Source organism: Mustela erminea, chromosome 5, assembly GCF_009829155.1.
Source record: "Mustela erminea isolate mMusErm1 chromosome 5, mMusErm1.Pri, whole genome shotgun sequence".
In the NCBI taxonomy this organism is placed as follows: Eukaryota; Metazoa; Chordata; class Mammalia; order Carnivora; family Mustelidae; genus Mustela; species Mustela erminea.
The window spans coordinates 114,311,873-114,329,420 of record NC_045618.1 but is presented as its reverse complement, the minus strand read 5'-3'; the positions used below and the strand labels follow the sequence as shown (position 1 = coordinate 114,329,420).

At 43.8% G+C, this 17,548-nt stretch overlaps 1 protein-coding gene across 2 annotated transcripts; it reads left to right on the top strand.

Moving 5' to 3' along the window:
- Positions 1–534: 534 nt before the first annotated feature.
- On the top strand, positions 535–16,866 carry RDH11 (retinol dehydrogenase 11). Of its 2 annotated transcripts, none has more exons than XM_032344572.1 (7): positions 535–635; positions 3,159–3,277; positions 3,826–3,981; positions 5,076–5,180; positions 5,721–5,930; positions 8,954–9,143; positions 16,060–16,866. In XM_032344572.1, the coding sequence occupies exons 1-7, from the start codon at positions 631–633 to the stop codon at positions 16,160–16,162; spliced, it is 888 nt and encodes a 295-aa protein (XP_032200463.1). In that variant the 5' UTR covers positions 535–630; the 3' UTR covers positions 16,163–16,866. The 2 variants fall into 2 exon arrangements, with proteins under 2 accessions (XP_032200463.1, XP_032200462.1); XM_032344571.1 differs by lacking the exon at positions 535–635 and adding an exon at positions 896–1,060.
- The last annotated feature ends 682 nt before the right edge of the window (positions 16,867–17,548 follow it).

The window sequence follows — 17,548 nt, the reverse complement described above, 5'->3', positions numbered from 1 at the left end:
GACAATCTAACGTTAAATCAGTAAAAATTTGTACTGTGTGAAGGAAACCTCTTCAATTTCTGTAAGATATATTCATTTAAATTGAGCTTGGAACATGTTTTTCCATCAAATGGAAATGAATTATCCAGTTATTGACTTGTTAAAACATCCTCTACCTCTACCTCTTGGAAGCTAGATACAAGCCTCAGCTGGCAAAGCGGTAAGGAATAATTGAACAGGGAAACTGTTTGTTCTCAAAGAATTTCCGTGGCCTTAATTCAAGACAGGATTATAGACTCTCACGAGTAAGCAAAATCAACTGTACTAATCTGGGAAATTCATGGCCACCCTGGGAATTAACATATCTAATCCAAGTCACCAGGAGAACCATGGTCTATTATCAATTAACACTCAAACAACAGGAAAATGATGAAAGCATTATAATACAAAACAGACACAATAAAGCGATTCTCCTGGATATTTCTTCAGGGTTGGGTTGCTTACACTCCCCTGGAATGAAGGAATCTCTAAGGAGGAAGGATTCCCACCTCCCCACTTCCTTCCCAACTGTCAGACTCCAACGGCTCCTCTCCTGCGTAATCAGCCTCATAACACTCCCCAGACGCCAATCTTTGATCTCCAGGAGGAACAATGCGGTAACTGTTGCACTATAAGGGAAAACTTAACCAGGATCTGAAATTGGGCACCAAGAGCTAGAGGACTAGGGAGGTTTCATGACAACCGTGGTGGCCAGAGGGCTGTGGTAAAGCTGGACGATCCTAGAAGGCCTAGAACCTAAATAGTTGGGGATTTGTTGCGTGTCCGCTTGCTCGAGCGGCTGCGAGCAGCGCCCTCCAGCACAAGCTGCGGACTACATTTCCCAGACGGCTTTGCTCGCTGGGCTGCCGCACTAAGATTAGGGCGTGTCTGGGAGGAGCCGCACGGTCCTCGAGCGCTGCTGGGGCATCTCGCTCCGCTCCTACCTAGACACACCGCAGCCGTCCGGCAAGATGATCGGGGTCCTGCTGCTCCTGCTCCTCCTTCTACCCCTTTTCCTGTACATCGCTGCACCCCAAATCAGGTCTGTGCAAATGTATTGCCTTCTCTTGAGAAGAATTCAGGAGGACGCTAATCCTCACCGAACCTCTGTTTCCAGAAGAAGGAAAAGGAAAAGGAAAATCCCTGGGGGCTTTCCAAGTAGGTCGAGGCCGGATGTTCGATTGGTTAGAGGAGGTTCAGCTGTCCTGGATACAGGGGAACGAGATCAGGAGACCCCAGGCGGTGGGAAGGGGCTGTAGTCCGGCTCACCTGACTCTGTTTCTCCCGATCATTTTTTTCGTCTCAGAAACCCTTGCTTTCTGCTCGAGAGAACCCTGAGTGCAAGGCTACCCTCAGACCCTTAAGTTATCAGCATTGGGAGATTTCAGACCCTAAAGTGGGATGTGGACCTTAACACTCATTTTCCCCTTAGCTCCCACGCCTTGAACCAGCCCTATCTATCGTCTTGCTTCCAGCCTTGAAGTACGGTGGAGCGATTCGACCTTTTGCTCTCTGAAACTCTGTCGGTGGGAATCGTGCGGATCGCCGGCCCGTTGCTTGCTCTCTTGTTGCAGATAGATTCGCCTTTTTTCTGGGCGGATGTTGTAGAGGAAAGAAACGGAAGGGTTTCATCATGAGCCGCATTGTGCCTTCAGAGCAGGAGTATCTGGGGGACCTGAATCATGCCCAGGGTTTGGGGGTGAGGCCGAGAGGAATAAGGGTCGTGGTCCCGGACCTGGTGACAAATCAGCCAATGGCTGGCTAAGTGCGGCAGAGAATCGGAGAAGAGCTGCACTATGGGCGCCTGCTGATTGGTTCTGAGTAAATCACCAGTAGTGACGGTGAACCGGAGACTGAAGAGACAGTCCTTCCTCGGGGGCGGGGGGCGGGGGCGTGGTCACCATCCACCCTCGCGCTCCTCTTTTACTTTTATTTTTCCTCCCTTCTGAACGCCTAGTGCTCCCACTCAGATGAGAACGCTTTGTATTTCTTTACACCACAAGATCCTTTTACCCAAATAGAATCTCAGTGAAAAGTTAAGCCTGAACTGAAAATAGTGCTCACACCGCTGCGAGATTTTTCTCAGGAAGATTTTACTGCAACCTTTATACTCCCCAACCACTTGGCTAGGTCAGGGGGAGCTAGCCCAGAACTGGATTTTTCATAGTTGATTGTTTCTTTCATCCTGTTGGTAAAGAGAAGAAAGAACTCAGTAGAGATCCTGATATGTTGTCGCTCCTGGAGCGAACCCTGAAAGGATGTGAAAAACCGAGCAGGGAGGCTTGTTCTCTAAGGAGGAAGATATCTTTTGATGAGCACCAGTTTGCTTCCTTACGGACTTGTGTGCCCTAAGCAGGTAGTTTTAGTGGCTAGGAGTGTGTGCCTTGCGACTCCCAGTTCAATGAAGAAGGCTGAAATGCTCTTTAAAAGTGCATCTCCTGGTCAACAGATTCTTTTAACTTGAGTCTTGACAATTTGCAGAGAAGAAAAAAAGAACAATCTGAGATATGCTAATCCCTGTTTGTGCATTCATTTCTTTGGAAAGGGAGGGGAGTGGCGTGCTTAGGAACAAGGACACTAATTAAACCAGGACTCAAATCCCAGCTCCCGTTGGTACTGGTTTATGTCTTTTCTTTGTCTTATTTTTAATTGTGTGTATGTGCGTGTTTCTGTTTGCTTTACTGCAGCAAACAAACTTCCATAATTTTAACTTTTTGTATTGGATTAGCTGCATATCAAGGCCAAAAAGTGCCAGTTATGGACAGATTGTCGTAAGTGGACTAGTTCTTGCTTCTTCTAGGCTGAGTCTTATGATTCCCTAAGCCTGTCAAAGGGCTCAAACTGAAGCCAGGTGCCTGGATAATCAAATACTTACCCAGTTCTTGTACTGCAGGGGGCAGCTCTAAGGTTTGCCCTTAAAATAGAATCGTTTTTGTTCCCAAGAGAGAAGCAGAAAATGTTTGAGCAAAAGCCCTTGAGCAAGAGCAGAGAATTTTTCTTCAATCTTCCTTAAATCTATAAAATGACAGCACTATAAAGAACCAAAGCAAACTCTAGTCTTGGGATTGGAAGACATGGTAGTTACAGGAACCTCTGGCTAAGACAGGAATGAAGAACTGATGAGCTCTCCTTCTCTACAGGAAAATGCTGTGTAGTGGGATGTGTACATCAACTGTCCAGCTTCCTGGGAAGGTAGCTGTGGTCACTGGAGCCAACACGGGCATTGGAAAGGAGACAGCCAAAGAACTGGCTCAAAGAGGCAAGCTCATCTGCTTCTAATTCCCTCCTACTCCTGCCATTTTATCCCTCACAAGGGGATGCGGGGGATGCTTATTACTCCCTCCCAGTCTTGGAATTCAAGAACTTTACAAGTGTCCCACAGATTCACTGCTCTGAACCTAGTATAATGCTCTCTGTATAATGGATACTTCGTATTTTGGTTATTTTTCTTTCGTTGTTGTTGTTGTTCATCAAATACCCCTGTCATGAAGTAGGCATAGAATTCCCATTAAAAAAAAATAAGTAGGGGCGCCTGGGTGGCTCAGTGGGTTAAGCCTCTGCCTTTGGCTCAGGTCATGATCTCAGTGTCCTGGGATCGAGCCCTGCATCGGGCTCTCTGCGCAGCAGGGAGCCCGCTTCCCCCTCTCTTTCTCTGCCTGCCTCTCTGCCTACTTGTGATCTCTGTCAAATAAATTAATAAAACTTTTTTTTTTTTAAGTAGAAAATGACATTTATAAGTCTGTAGGTCTATAGTGTCCACTCAAAAGCAGAGCTGACAGTGTGTCTCTTTTATGTATTTGTTGACAGGTGCCCGTGTGTATTTAGCATGCCGGGATGTGCTAAAGGGGGAATCCGTAGCCAGAGAGATCCAGCTCATAACGGGGAACCAACAGGTATTCGTGCGGAAACTGGACTTGGCTGATACGAAATCTATTCGAGCCTTTGCTAAAGACTTCTTAGCAGGTAAGTACAGAACTGGAGATTATGTTGCTGATCTTGCAATCAACATGGCAGTCTTGGTTAAAGGAAAAGAGCCTTCTCTTTAATACATAGAAATACTAGATAAACTATAATAAAAAATTTCATTCATAGCTGAACTCCTTAATAACAAGAGGGAATCCTCAAGAAGCAGCAACAAAAAAGGAGTTTAAAGAGTCATAGCAGTGCATAGGAACTAAAGCCAAAAACCTCACAAGGAAAGGAGATGAGGCCTCAGGCCCTGAGAGTGGGGAGCTGTATCTTGGGCATAAGGTTGAGACTCACAAAAACTCATCAGGTCCATGGTATGGGGGCTTAAAAAAAAAAGTAGGCCATCAGATCCAAGACATGGCAAAGAAGTTTATCTTCTCTTTAGGACATGGTGGTTAGAGAGTCAACTGCAAGATATTAGAACCTCAAGTTGGCATCATCTGTGGGGGAGAATTTATTATATCATTAGTGTAAGAATCTTGAGCTGAGGAGCTAACATAAAACCCTGTAGTAACACATCAAAATCAGACCCAAGAGTACTCTGTAGGCATAACCCCTCACAACACATGGATCTTGGCCTCCCAAGGTAAAAAATGTCTATAGATATGAGCTCATAGTTAGAAATTACAAATTACGTGAGAAAATAAACCACGAAAAGAGTTGCCAGATGCAACAAAGAGTTGAAACCAGTATTTCTTTTGGCACCTTTTGGAGTTCTCCAGTGGCACGGGGTGTGTACAGAACAGCCTGTTGGTTCTTGCTTTGACTCTTCTGATTCAGCTTGGGAAGTCCTTCTACTAGGAGAGGTGAACAGAACATTTTCCCCCAAAGCAGTGAGTGAGTAGCTCCTTAAATGGAAAGATCGGAAAGGCAACTTGGTTGTGTAAGATGGAATTTTGCTCTGTAGTAGGTAAACAATGAAAGTCTTAAACAATGAAAAATGATACAAACCACATATGAAGGAGAAATGGAGGAAGATTAAAGTAAGTTATGCATCCCCATTTTCAAAGCCCGGATGTAAGGCAGATTTCTCAGATGTAACTGCTGTGGCTGGCTGCTTCCCCATCACATCTCCTCTTCCCCTGCAGAGGAGAAACATCTACACATTTTGATCAACAACGCAGGAGTGATGATGTGTCCCTACTCTAAGACAGCAGATGGCTTTGAGATGCACATGGGAGTCAACCACTTGGGTAAGAAATCTGGTCTCATCACCAAACTAGAAGCAGCTTAAAGTTCTTCTTGGAAAACCTAGGGGTCAGACTGAGCTGCCTCTGGGCCCTAAGAGACCATAAGTGGATAGTGAATACTCTGGTCCTTCTGTGATAGCTCAGATATAAACTTAGGCCTCCTCGAGGTGCCACCCACTTTTTAATTTGCAATCCAGATTCAACTTACCTTGGGGCCTTTTTGAACAGCTTCATTGGACTGGGGGCTGTGTTGCTTTCTTTGTGGGGAACCTTACGACCAGCATCAGGCAGAGGCTGCCTGCTCTTAAAGAGTATTATTAATCCAAGTTGGAAGGACACAAGAGTTCATATTCACATAATCCAGCCGCCCCTCATGGAGAGATGGCTGTCCTATTTCCCCAAACCCTCCCTGAGCTTGTTCTGCAGTTTATAATGAATTAATAAGGCAAAAAGCCTTGTTCCTGTGTTCTCTCCAGGGCTCACTATGACTCCCTTCACCCTGGCATTGGCCCTGAACTCTGTTAATTCTAGTTTTTCCCATAGGTCACTTCCTCCTGACCCATCTGCTGCTAGAGAAGCTGAAGGAATCGGCCCCATCAAGGATAGTGAATGTGTCTTCCCTAGCACATCACCTGGGAAGGATCCACTTCCATAACCTTCAGGGCGAGAAATTCTACCATGCGGGTCTGGCCTACTGTCACAGCAAGTTAGCTAACATTCTCTTCACCCAGGAACTGGCTCGGAGGCTCAAAGGTAGGCTTAGAAGAAGTAATTATAGAGATACCAGTCAATGGAAAGTAGCAAAAATACCGTTTTCTGGAGCCCATTCCCTGGACAAACCTGCTGCCATGACTATAACTGGGTATTATTTTAGTAAATAGCCCACAGCTGAATATTGGAGGTGGCTGGCAGGAGATGGAGACATTCTGACTTTGAGTTGTAAGGCTTGACTTTTAGTACTTACTGGCTGTGCGACCTGCAACAAGTTTTCTTAACTTTTCCAGACTTATTTCCTCATAAGTAAAATAGGACTACTTTATAGGTTATTGTCCTCATTAAGTCAGGCCTCACAATCAAGCAAGGTTTTTTACTCATAATGAGACTAGATAGAAGGGAAGGACCTGGGGGCTTCTGAGTGGCTCAGTGGGTTAAGCGTGTGGCTCTTGGTTTTGATTTAGGTCATGGTCTCAGGTTGTGAGGTCAAGCCCTGGCTCTGGCTCTGGGCTCAGTGCAGAGTCTGCCTGAGATTCTCTCTATCCCCCTCTCTGCCCCTCCTGCACATGTGCTCTCTTGCTCTCTAAAATAAATAAATAGGGACGCCTGGGTGGCTCAGTTGGTTGGACGACTGCCTTCGGCTCAGGTCATGATCCCGGAGTCCCGGGATCGAGTCCCGCATTGGGCTCCTAGCTCCATGGGGAGTCTGCTTCTCCCTCTGACCTTCTCCTCGCTCATGCTCTCTCTCTCACTGTCTCTCTCTCAAATGAATAAATAAAATCTTTAAAAATAAATAAATAAATAAATAAATAAAATCTGGGGGAGGGGGGAAATGGCAGAGGGAGGGACCTGAGCTGGTACTAGATACAACCATTAGGATAAAAAAGGTCCTGGGACTCTGGTGGTGGTGGTGGTGGGGGAGTGTCTTCCTTAGACAAAAGGTTAAATAAGAGAGAAATGTATGCTTGAAGAGGGGAGTCTTCAGTCACAAATATACAAAGGTCCTTAACACTGTCTACTCTGAATTTTCGATAAAGAAGGGTAATCCAGGGTGGACTCCTAGAGTCGCTTAGGAGTTGAGGCAGGCAGAATTTTGGCTAGGAATCAGACATAGGAGCCCGACTGTTGATACGGGATCATCAAGCTACATGGAAATTAGATGGGTTACAGAGTGGGTGGGATGAGGCATCTCGGGATATTGAGAAACATTCCAGGCAGATGAAGAGAATGCACAGAGGTCTAGATTCAGTTTGAGTAACTGAGAGGCTGCTATGATTAAAATGTAGAAAGCAAAGGGAGCAGAGGTCTGAACTGAGACAGTGGACAGAGTCAAAACCCTTAGAGTCTATGGTAAGGACTTTAGTGGAAGAGCAGGAGAGAACCTTCAGAATGAAAGCCTTTTTAAAATGGGGACCAGAGTGTGTGCAGCAGGTGATTTCTGTAGTCTAGGTGAGAAGTGAGGGTGTCCTGGACTAAAGTGGTGGAGATAGAGGGTAGTGTACACTCCTAAGAGATAGTTACGATGGGAAACCCCCAGGGGTTGTTGACAGATATGTGTGGTAAGGTAGGAATGGTCAAGAACTGCTCTGTGAGCCTGCCTGATTGGGAGTTATGGAACACTGCAAGAGCCAGGTTTGGCCTTTAAAGTATGAAATTAGTTTGGGGCCTCTGTGTCAGCATTACTATGGGTCATCTAGAGAAGGTATCAAGGGACACCTGGGTGGCTCAGTTGGTTAAGCATCTGCCTTCGGCTCAGGTTATGTTTCCAGGGTCCTGGGATTGAGCCCCGCATTGGGCTCCCTGCTCAGTGGGCAGCCTGCTTCTCCCTCCGCCTGCTGCTTGTGCTCTCTCTTTCTCTCTGACAAATACATAAATAAAATCTTAAAAAAAAATAGAGTAGATGTCAAGTTGGAAATAATTTATGTCCATAGTCCTTTATCTGCAATCATGAAATCCACAAAGACCTGAGAATTCATTTTTTTCGGAAGCTTGACTCCAAAGCTTGAGCAGCAAAACCTCCCTTGTACCAGGGAGATTAGGTAATAAGAAATAAATGTATCTGTGTCATATTATTTTTCTAAAATAAGTAGAAATTTGGAAACCTCTCTGGCCCCAAGGTTTTAGTAAGGAACTGGGGACCTCACCAGCACATGCCTAAGTGTCATTTAGCACTTACCATGTACCAGAGACGATCGAGCCTCTTATAGATATGAATCCATTTAATCCTCCAAACCACCGTGTGAGGTGCAGGTATTAGGATTATCCCCATTTCAAGAGGAAAGTGAATCACAACATAGGGAGCTTGCCCAGGGTACAGCTGGGATTCAAAACTGGACAGTCTGACCACAGAGCCCGTGCCCTTAGCCCCTCAAAGTCAGCCAAGAGTTCAAAGGAGTACGATGTGCATAAAAATGCATGCCATATAGTTCTAGAGAGGGAGTTTAGCAAGATATGGGAGCTCCAGCATTTGCAGTTTGGGTAGAAGATGAGGAACTGGTCCAGGAAACTGAGAGGGAGCAACAAGAAAGGTTTGGAAAAACAGAAGTGTGGGATCCCAGCAGCCAATAAAAAGGCAGCTTTGAAGAAAGAGTGATCCCTAGAGTCAAAGTGCGGGAGAGAGGTTTGACTCCTGGCTCTAGTGTTTCCTTTATTATTATTATTATTATTATTATTTTTTAAGATTTTATTTATCTGTCAGAGAGAGAGCACAAGCAGGGGGAGCAGCAGAGGGAGAGGGAGAGGCAGGCTTCCCACCAAGCAGGGAGCCCAATGCGGGGCTCGATTCCAGGATCCTGGGATCATGAGCTGAGCCGACGGCAGTTGCTTAGCCAACTGAGCCACCCAGGCACCCCTCTGCTGTTTCCTAACAGTTAATAACCTCTTTGAGCTTCAATCCTAACCTGTGAAATATGGAGGTGTAAGTAACTGTGAGGAGTGCTTATAATACCATTGTGGGAAGGGAGTCTTCCTGGGGTTAAATGTTTATTCACGGCCCCTGCTGTCCTCGGCTGTCCAGCAATATCAAGTCCTGCCTTCCTCTCTCTATGGGGCACCCCCATTAGGCTCTGGCGTTACGGCGTATTCTGTCCACCCGGGCACAGTCAAGTCTGAACTGATTCGGCACTCGTCCTTCATGAAATGGATGTGGTGGCTTTTTTCCTTCTTCATCAAGACCCCTCAGCAGGGAGCACAGACCAGCCTGTATTGTGCTCTCACAGAAGGACTTGAGATTCTAAATGGGCATCATTTCAGGTATGAATGTGTCTGTTTTTGAAGATGGGGTTTTTATGGCTCAAGGGAAATAATCTGGATTTGTCTGGTATACTGTACTCCTACATTGTGCGGCATAGCTTATGTCTTTTTATGTTTTTACCTTGTAGTAAGGGGGTTGACTCATTTGCATTTTTCATGGTACTGCTGGGTTTGGTTTTTTCTGTGGCTGTCTTTTATGATGTTTTCTGGTTGTTTCTGTTCTTCCTACCTTTTCTTATGTCCGTCGAGTTTTCTTTGTTCCTTTTTGAACTCCTTGTTCAATTTTTTTCCCCCTGTACCTTAGAAAGAATTTGAGGGGTGCCTGGATGGCTCAGTCGTTAACTGTCTACCTTCAGCTCAGGTCATGATCCCAGGGTCCTGGGATCAAGTATTGCATCAGGCTCCCCGCTCAGCGGGAAGCCAGCTTCTCCCTCTCCCACTTCCCGTTTGTGTTTCCTCTCTCTCACTGTGTCTCTCTCTGTCAAATAAATAAAATCTTAAAAAAAAAAAAAAAAAAAAAAGAAGAATTTGAATCTGTATTTCTCTATTGTCTTCAGGACTAAAATAGTATCAATGGACTCCCTTCATGATTAAGTGAAGACTTTTAAAACTTTTTATTATAAGGGCGCCTGGGTGGCTCAGTGGGTTAAAGCCTCTGCCTTCGGCTCTGGTCATGATCCCAGGGTCCTGGGATCCAGCCCCACATCGGGCTCTCTGCTTAGCAGGGAGCCTGCTTCCTCCTCTCTCTCTGCCTGCCTCTCTGCCTACTTGTGATCTCTGTCTGTCAAATAAATAAATAAAATCTTTAAAAAAAAAATAAAAATAAAAAAATAAAACTTTTTTTTATAGAGAACTTTGAATATGTATAGTAGTAGATAAAACAGTTGAACCCCCATATACCCATAATATAGTCTCAACAACCATTAAGCCATGGCCAGTACTCCCCCATCCCCATGCACCAGCCCTTCCCATATCTTTTGCCTCTCATATTATTTTTAAAGATTTTTTTTATTTATTTGACAGAGAGAAATCACAAGTAGATGGAGAGGCAGGTAGAGAGAGAGAGAGAGAGAGAGAGAGAGGGAAGCAGGCTCCCTGCTGAGCAGAGAGCCCGATGCGGGACTCGATCCCAGGACTCTGAGATCATGACCTGAGCCGAAGGCAGTGGCTTAGCCCACTGAGCCACCCAGGCGCCCCACCTCTCATATTATTTTTAAGCAGGTCTCAAGCATCATATTAGATTGAAATTTTAGGGGCACACCTGGATGGCTCAGTCAGCTAAGCGTCTGCCTTTGGCTCAGGTCATGATCGCAGGGTCCTGGGTTTGAGCCCCATATCAGGCTCCCTGCTCAGTGGGGAGCCTGCTTCTCCCTCTCTCTCTGCCTGCTGCTCCCCCGCCTGTGCTTTCTCTCTCTCTGTCAAATAAATAAATAAATAAAATCTATTTAAAAATTGAAATTTTAGCATGTTCTTACCTCCCCCTTCAAGATTTTATGGAAATAACTTGAAATTTTAGAGAAAGTGCTGTAAATAAATTAAAATTGGAACGAAACGTAGAGAGATCATGAAAGGCCCATAACGCCAGGCTTGGAGAGGAGGCACAGAAATTGTTCCAGAAGAGAGAGAAATAATCTGCACAGAGAAACATCCCTGGTTACTTTGCTTGATGAATGAATAAATAACCCAAGTGAGAGAGAATGAATTCCTGATTTAGGGTAATGATAGTTGGAACACGAAGAAGGGTTAAGTGGGAGAGGCCCTGAAAAGGTGGAATTTTTATGGCTTGATGATGAAATGAGTAAGGGGTCTGGGAAGAGTTAGTGACCTGGGATCAAGCCTGACTTACTTGGAGACTGATGATGACATCAACTGAGACAGCAGACTTGGAAAAATCATGGGTAGAGCTTAGAGTTCTTTGATTCGAGAGCAGTGGAAACAGACGCATGCTAACTTAAGCAAGAAGGGAATTTATTAAAATATGGGCGTTCTCCTAAGAACGAAAGAGAAGACTGAAGAGCCAGGCTTAGAACAGACAGAGTGGCCAGTCAGCTAGCTGGGGCACTTCTGCTGGAATGAGTATAAGCCAGTTATCCTCAGTCTTTGTTTTGTTGCTCACCATTCCCCTCTAGCAAGGAAGCTCTACATCTTCCATCCTCTCATCCTTACTCCCTTGGTTAGGCAGAGACAGGCACTCGATGAATGGGGTCTTCATACTGTGGGAAAGAGGTCATTCCTCAGAAAAGGATCAGGTTGCTGTTGTGAAAAGAATGTGGAAGGGGGGTGGGGCGCCTGGGTAGCTCAGTCGGTTAAACCGTTAAGCGTCTGAGTCATGATCTCAGCTCAGATCTTAATCTCAGAGTTGTGAGATCGAACCTTACATCAGACTCCATGCCGGGCATGGAGGAGGCTCTCCTCCTCTCTCTGCCCCTCTCCCCCTCCCTTTGCCCTTTTCCCTCCTTAAAAAAAGGAAAAAAAAAAAAAAAAGAATGTGGAAAGGATCGGTTGCCCACTACGTAGTAAACCTGGCTCTGTCCATGTTCCATGAGACTCCATGTGAGTAGAAGTGTATAGTGCAGATCACTGGAAATGTACAGCTAAAATCCAGAGAGATAAATTTTCATAGTTTTATATACTAGAATGATTTTCTATGGGTGACTGTTTTCTTCTTCCCTGGAGATTTTGAGGTTTTGACTGAATAGCTTAAAGCAAGTGAGCCTCAAATCCATGACATAGTAATTATTTAATTGACTTTTGAAGAGCCTTTCCAGTGCCATGGATTCCTAATTTTAAGCATTGGAGGCTTAAACTGTGTTGCAACTGTGTTGACCACAGTCAAGAAATGAACATAAGTCTGTCTTGACTGAAGCATTAGAAACTTTGCACTGGTTATTTTCCCTGACTGAGACAACAATTCTATTTTTTCTCTCTATGGATCTGCCTGTACTGGACATTTCCTATCAATGCAGTTATAGTAGTGGCCTTTTGTGACTGGCTTCTTGCTAAATTAGCAGAATGTGTCCAAGGTTATCCACCCCAAAGCATGTACCAGTACATCATTCTTTTAGTTGCTAAATATTATTTCATTTTTGGATATACCACATTTTATTTATCCGTTTATCAATTGGGGACATTTGGGTTATCACTTTTTGGTTAGTTGAATAATGATGCTCTGATATTCATGTACAGATTTTTGTATGGTGATTTCTCTTGGTTTATATACCTAGAAATGGAATCCCACTGAAATATGGGTCATATGTCAACTCTGTTTAACTGTTGAGGAACTGTCAGATTGTTTTCCCAAGTGGCTGCACCATTTCGTGTTGCCACCAGCAGGGGATGAGGGTCCTAATCTCTACACACCCTTCCTTACACTTATTATCTGTCCTTTTGATTTTAAGCCCTCCTGGTAAGCACGGAATAATTTTTCTACTCAAGTGTTTCTAGTTTTTCTCATTATGGTTTTCATTTGCATTTTCCTGCTAATGATATTAAGCATCTTTTCATGCGCTTACTGTCCATTTGTTTATCTTTGTTGGAGAAACATTTATTCAAATCCTTTGCCCATTTTTAAAATGGATCACTGTCTTTTTATTATTTAATTGTAACAGGTCTTTACATAGTTATAAATATATATATATATATATATACAGTTCTTTATATAGTCTGGATGCAAGTCCCTTATCAGATGTGTGATTTATAAATATTTTCTCCCATTCTTTGGTTTGTCTTTTTACTTTCTTTATGGTATCTTTTGAAGCAGAGAAGTTTTGATGAAGTCTAACTTACCGATTTTTTCTTTGGTCACTTGTGCTTTTGGTGCCATGTCTAAGAAACCATTGCCCAACCGCCTAACTGAAGGTCATGAAGGTTTACTACTATGTTTTCTTCTAACTCTTTAATAATTTAAGCATTACATTTTGGTCTATAATTCATTTTGAATTAATTTTTACATATGGAATGAAGTAGGGATCTGTCTTGACTTCATTTCATTTTTGCATGTAGATATCCAATTGTCCCAGAACTGTTTGTTGAAAAGATTATTCTTTCCATTGAATTTTCTTGGTAGCTGTATTAAAATTCCTTGGGCTGGGGCACCTGGGTGGCTTAGTTGGTTGAGTGTCCAACTCTTTTTTTTTTTTTTTTTTTTAAAGATTTTATTTATTTATTTGCCAGAGAGAGAGAGTGAGCGAGCACAGGCAGGCTGAGTGGCAGCAGAGGCAGAGGGAAAAGCAGGCTCCCCACCGAGCAAGAAGCCCAATGTGGGACTCGATCCCAGGACGCTGGGATCATGACCTGAGCTGAAGGCAGCTGCTCAACCAACTGAGCTACCCAGGCATCCCGAGTGTCCAACTCTTGATCTTGATCTTGGCTGTGAGTTCAACCCCCACACTGGGCTCAAAAAAAAAAAAATTCCTTAGACTGCTGTAACAGAATATCAGAAACTAATTTTCTCACAGTTCTGGGAATGGGAGTTCAAGATCAAGGTGCTGGCAGGGTTGGTTTCTGGTGAGGCCTCTATGCCTGGCTTACAGAGGGCTGCCTTCTTGCTGTGTCCTCAGATGGCTTTCACTCTGTGTGTACACACTCCTGGTGTCTCCTCTTCTTATAAGGACACTAGATCTGTGGAATTAGGGTCCTACCTTTATAACCTTACTTACCCTTAATTATCTCCTTAAAAGCCCAATCTCCAGCTACTGTCATGTTATAGATTAGGGATTCTACATATGGGCTTAAGGGGACATGATTCAATCTATAACAAATTTATCAAAAATCAATTGACCATAAATGTAAGGGTACTTCTACACTTTCAGTTCTGTTCTGTTCATTTATATGTCTATCCTTATGCACAGTGTCTTGATTACTATGGCTTTGTAGTAAGTTTTGAAATTGGTCTTTTTATATATACTGATTGATACTTCTCAAAACCCTACTGAAAATACCAGCACCATGACTGTGCTGATGCCATAACCACACGTAAGTAGCTTTTACTCTGGTATTTGAATAAATTTTACAGCATGTCATAAACTACGACACAAGGCACCTTCCTGTCCGTTGTGTCATTTGCTGTGTCATATGCAAAGAACATAAGGCATCATGCAGTAGAGGCTACAGAGGCTTACAAAGGCCAGCTCATTTCTAGAGTCTTACAGAGTCTTTGGCTCTCTGTGATGGTCTTTCTGCTCAGCAGTTGCAGGTTGTGCTGGTCATGCTGGTAAGTTTCCTTAAACAGAAGTACTATACTTACAAGGCTTGTTTTGTAATTGTGAACGTATCTTTAAGTAGTGTTTCTCAAACTTTCATGTGCTTTAAAACCATCTGAGGAAGTGGCTGAAGACGAATGCCTGGGCCTCTGCCCTCCAGATTCTGATTCAGCAGGTTGAGAGGGGGGCCTGAGAATTGGCATTTCTAACAAACTCCTTGATGATGCTCCTGCTAGTCCATAACCTACTCTTTGATTAGCAGTGTCTTTATGGACATAGTGTTAAGGATTTGCTTCATGTACTTTTTTCAGACTTGCCAACTTTCCTTTCACCTTCAGAATTTGCTAAGGATGTCCTGGAAGCAGTTCTCTTGAAATAGTATATAACTTCTTACATTGCTTCTTACGTGACTTGACTTAGAAGATTACAGTCCATTTTCTCAATCACTTTTCAAAAAACCCTTTATTGAATACCCACTGTGTACTAGATGCAGCTAATGAAAAATGAGTAAAATGTTCTTTGAGAAAATTTTCTGGGCAGTGCAGTTTGAATACGCCTCCTGCATTTAACGGGGATTTTGAATTATGGAGATTACAGCAATGAAGAGAAGGTATATGAAACACATAGTACTCTATTATTACATTTCTTTTATGCTATCATCTTTTCCTTCCTTCATTTTTTATGAGGCTGGCTTTACTTGTTATTTGAGTTTAAAAACACTTATAATTGGGGGTGCCTGGGTGGTGCAGTTGGTTAAGTGTCTAGCTGTTGGTTTTGGCTCAGGTCGTGATCTCAGGGTCATGAGTTTGAAACCTGCATCAGGTTTCATGCTCAGTGGGGAGTTTGCTTGGGATTCTCTCTCTCCCTTTCCCTCTGCCTTTCTCCTGGTATGCACTCTTTTTCTCTCAAAAATAAATAAATCTTTAAAAAGATTTTTTAAAAAGTTGGGACACCTGGGTGGCTCAGGAGGTTAAGCCTCTGCCTTTGGCTTGGGTCATGATCTCAGGGTCCTGGGATTGAGCCCCGCATAAGGCTCTCTGCTCAGCAGGGAGCCTGCTTCCCTTTCTCTCTGCTTGCCTTTCTGCCTACTTGAGATATCTCTCTCTCTCTCTCTCTCTGTCAAATAAATAAAATCTTAAAAAAATATATATATTTTTTAAGTTATAATTGCAGTAGGCCAGAAATAGTAAGGTGTTTTTTTGCTGAGCAGAGAGCCCAATCAGGGCTTGATGCCAGGACCCTGAGATCATGAGCTGAAGGCAGAAGCTTAGCCCACTGAGCCACCCAGGCACCCCCAGAAATAGTAAGTTTTGAGGGTGGTTTTGTTTTTACCACTCCAAGCATCTGTAACCAGTGTAATCTCAGCAACACGACACTGTACAAGGTCCTGTGTGAACAGCTGGACATACATAGGTGTCAGGTGAGCACTGATATTAAGTAAATATATACATATAAAGGGGAATATAAAGACTAAATGCTATGCATTATGTATCAGACATTCTGGTCAGAGGAAGTCTAGTGAGGAGATCTAAACAGTAATTACATTTTCTTTGGGGTAAGGATTAGAGAATGAAGAGAAGACAAAGACTGGCCTTATGAAGTGTATAGAGGACATGTGATCCCTAGGTTGTTTTTCTGTCACATTCCTTGTTCCAGGCAGAGAACAGACTCCATTCATAAAGCCTGTGTTTTAAGCCTCTCTCTTTTCCTTCTAGTGACTGCAGTGTGGCGTGGGTCTCTGCCCAGGCTCGGAATGAGACGATAGCAAGGCGGCTATGGGACGTCAGCTGTGACCTGCTGGGCATACCTATGGAATGACGGGTGGTGGCAGGTGGACTCAAGAGAAACCTCCAGCAGACTCCTCAGTACTCCCTGCCAAAATGATTCTCCTTCATGACGGCCAAAACCTCCAGCACAAAGAAAACAAACCTTCCAGGCTTGCCTGCTTGATATCTGATAAAAGCCCAATGTACACTGCCAGATTGATCAAAACACCCTGCATTAATCCAGATAGACTTTGCTCTTGTTATTGCCAGACTTACAGGAGGTATCCTAATATAAGATTTTCATATGACCTGCAAACTCATATTTGCCTTCTGAAACCTACTACCTGGGAGAATCTTAGCTATGGCAGGGTCAATTTGTGGCAGTTTTGATTAGTTTCTACCAACTTTGTTAACAATATAGTTCCTCCCAGCCACCAACCAGCTTTTTTTTTCAGGAGGGCCGTATTGCAGCCCCAGTTCAACTCCCACAGTCAACAGTGGGTTGGCTCAAGAGCAGGGCTCATCCCTCACCTGCTAAGAAAACGATCATAAACCAACATCTGGATTCTTTCAGGAAACTCTTAACTGAATCTGGATTATGGCATGGGCTTTATCTCTGGCAACCTACAGCCACTGCTGTTAAGACACCTTTACATGTCTGGACCACAGAAGAGCTTCCTTTTCTAAGAAGTTTGTGGGGTTGGGAGGAAGGCAGAAATTTGGGGGAAGGCAGAAATAAAAATCAAGTTCAAGCCATCATTTTCCTACTGTTTCTCAGGCCAGCAAGTGGGTAAAGAAAGGAGCAGTACTGGAAGGTAGACCACCTACCTGACTTCAGTTTACGGACCCCAGACCCATGGAGGCCTTCTTGTGCCTTAGTTTCTCTTAGAAAACCGGAAGAAGAAGAGAAAGGCTATTTGGTGATTGTCACTGAGGATATCTTTGTATGTGTTCTTATGTAGCATGCAATTGGGATTATTTTTACAAAATTCAAAATAGCTACAAAGGATCAGTATTAAACCGGACACTGGGGCAGGTAAGTGTTCAAAGATGGAGTAAACAGTGTCATTCAGTCTTTAATACAAATGGGTGGTGCTACAAAGGGAAACACATTGTGTATATGTGGATAACTACTCACCAAAAAGCACAGGGGTAGCAGGGAAGAAGTCCAAAAAAGAGAAGAATCCTGGAAGATAATGCGAACAGTGAAGGGACTAGTTAAGGAATAAAACGAACAAACAAACAAAAAAAAAACAGCTAAAGATGGCAATACGTAACTATGGAAGAATTACCAAGACTGATCCTACACTGTCTTTAACAAGTGCCAAACAACCAATGTGGTAGAAAAAGACCCCAAACAGGGGTGCCTGGGTGGCTCAGTGGCTTAAGCCTCTGCCTTGGGCTCAGGTCATGATCTCAGGGTCCTGGGATCGAGCCC

What these genes read in the sequence shown, in the direction of transcription:
- RDH11 (XM_032344571.1), top strand. Translation starts at nt 990, where the DNA reads ATGATCGGGGTCCTGCTGCTCCTGCTCCTCCTTCTACCCCTTTTCCTG. An exon ending in CATGGGAGTCAACCACTTGG is followed by an intron (nt 5,181 to 5,720) that starts GTAAGAAATCTG and finishes TTTTTCCCATAG; the next exon opens with GTCACTTCCTCCTGACCCAT. An exon ending in ACTGGCTCGGAGGCTCAAAG is followed by an intron (nt 5,931 to 8,953) that starts GTAGGCTTAGAA and finishes CACCCCCATTAG; the next exon opens with GCTCTGGCGTTACGGCGTAT.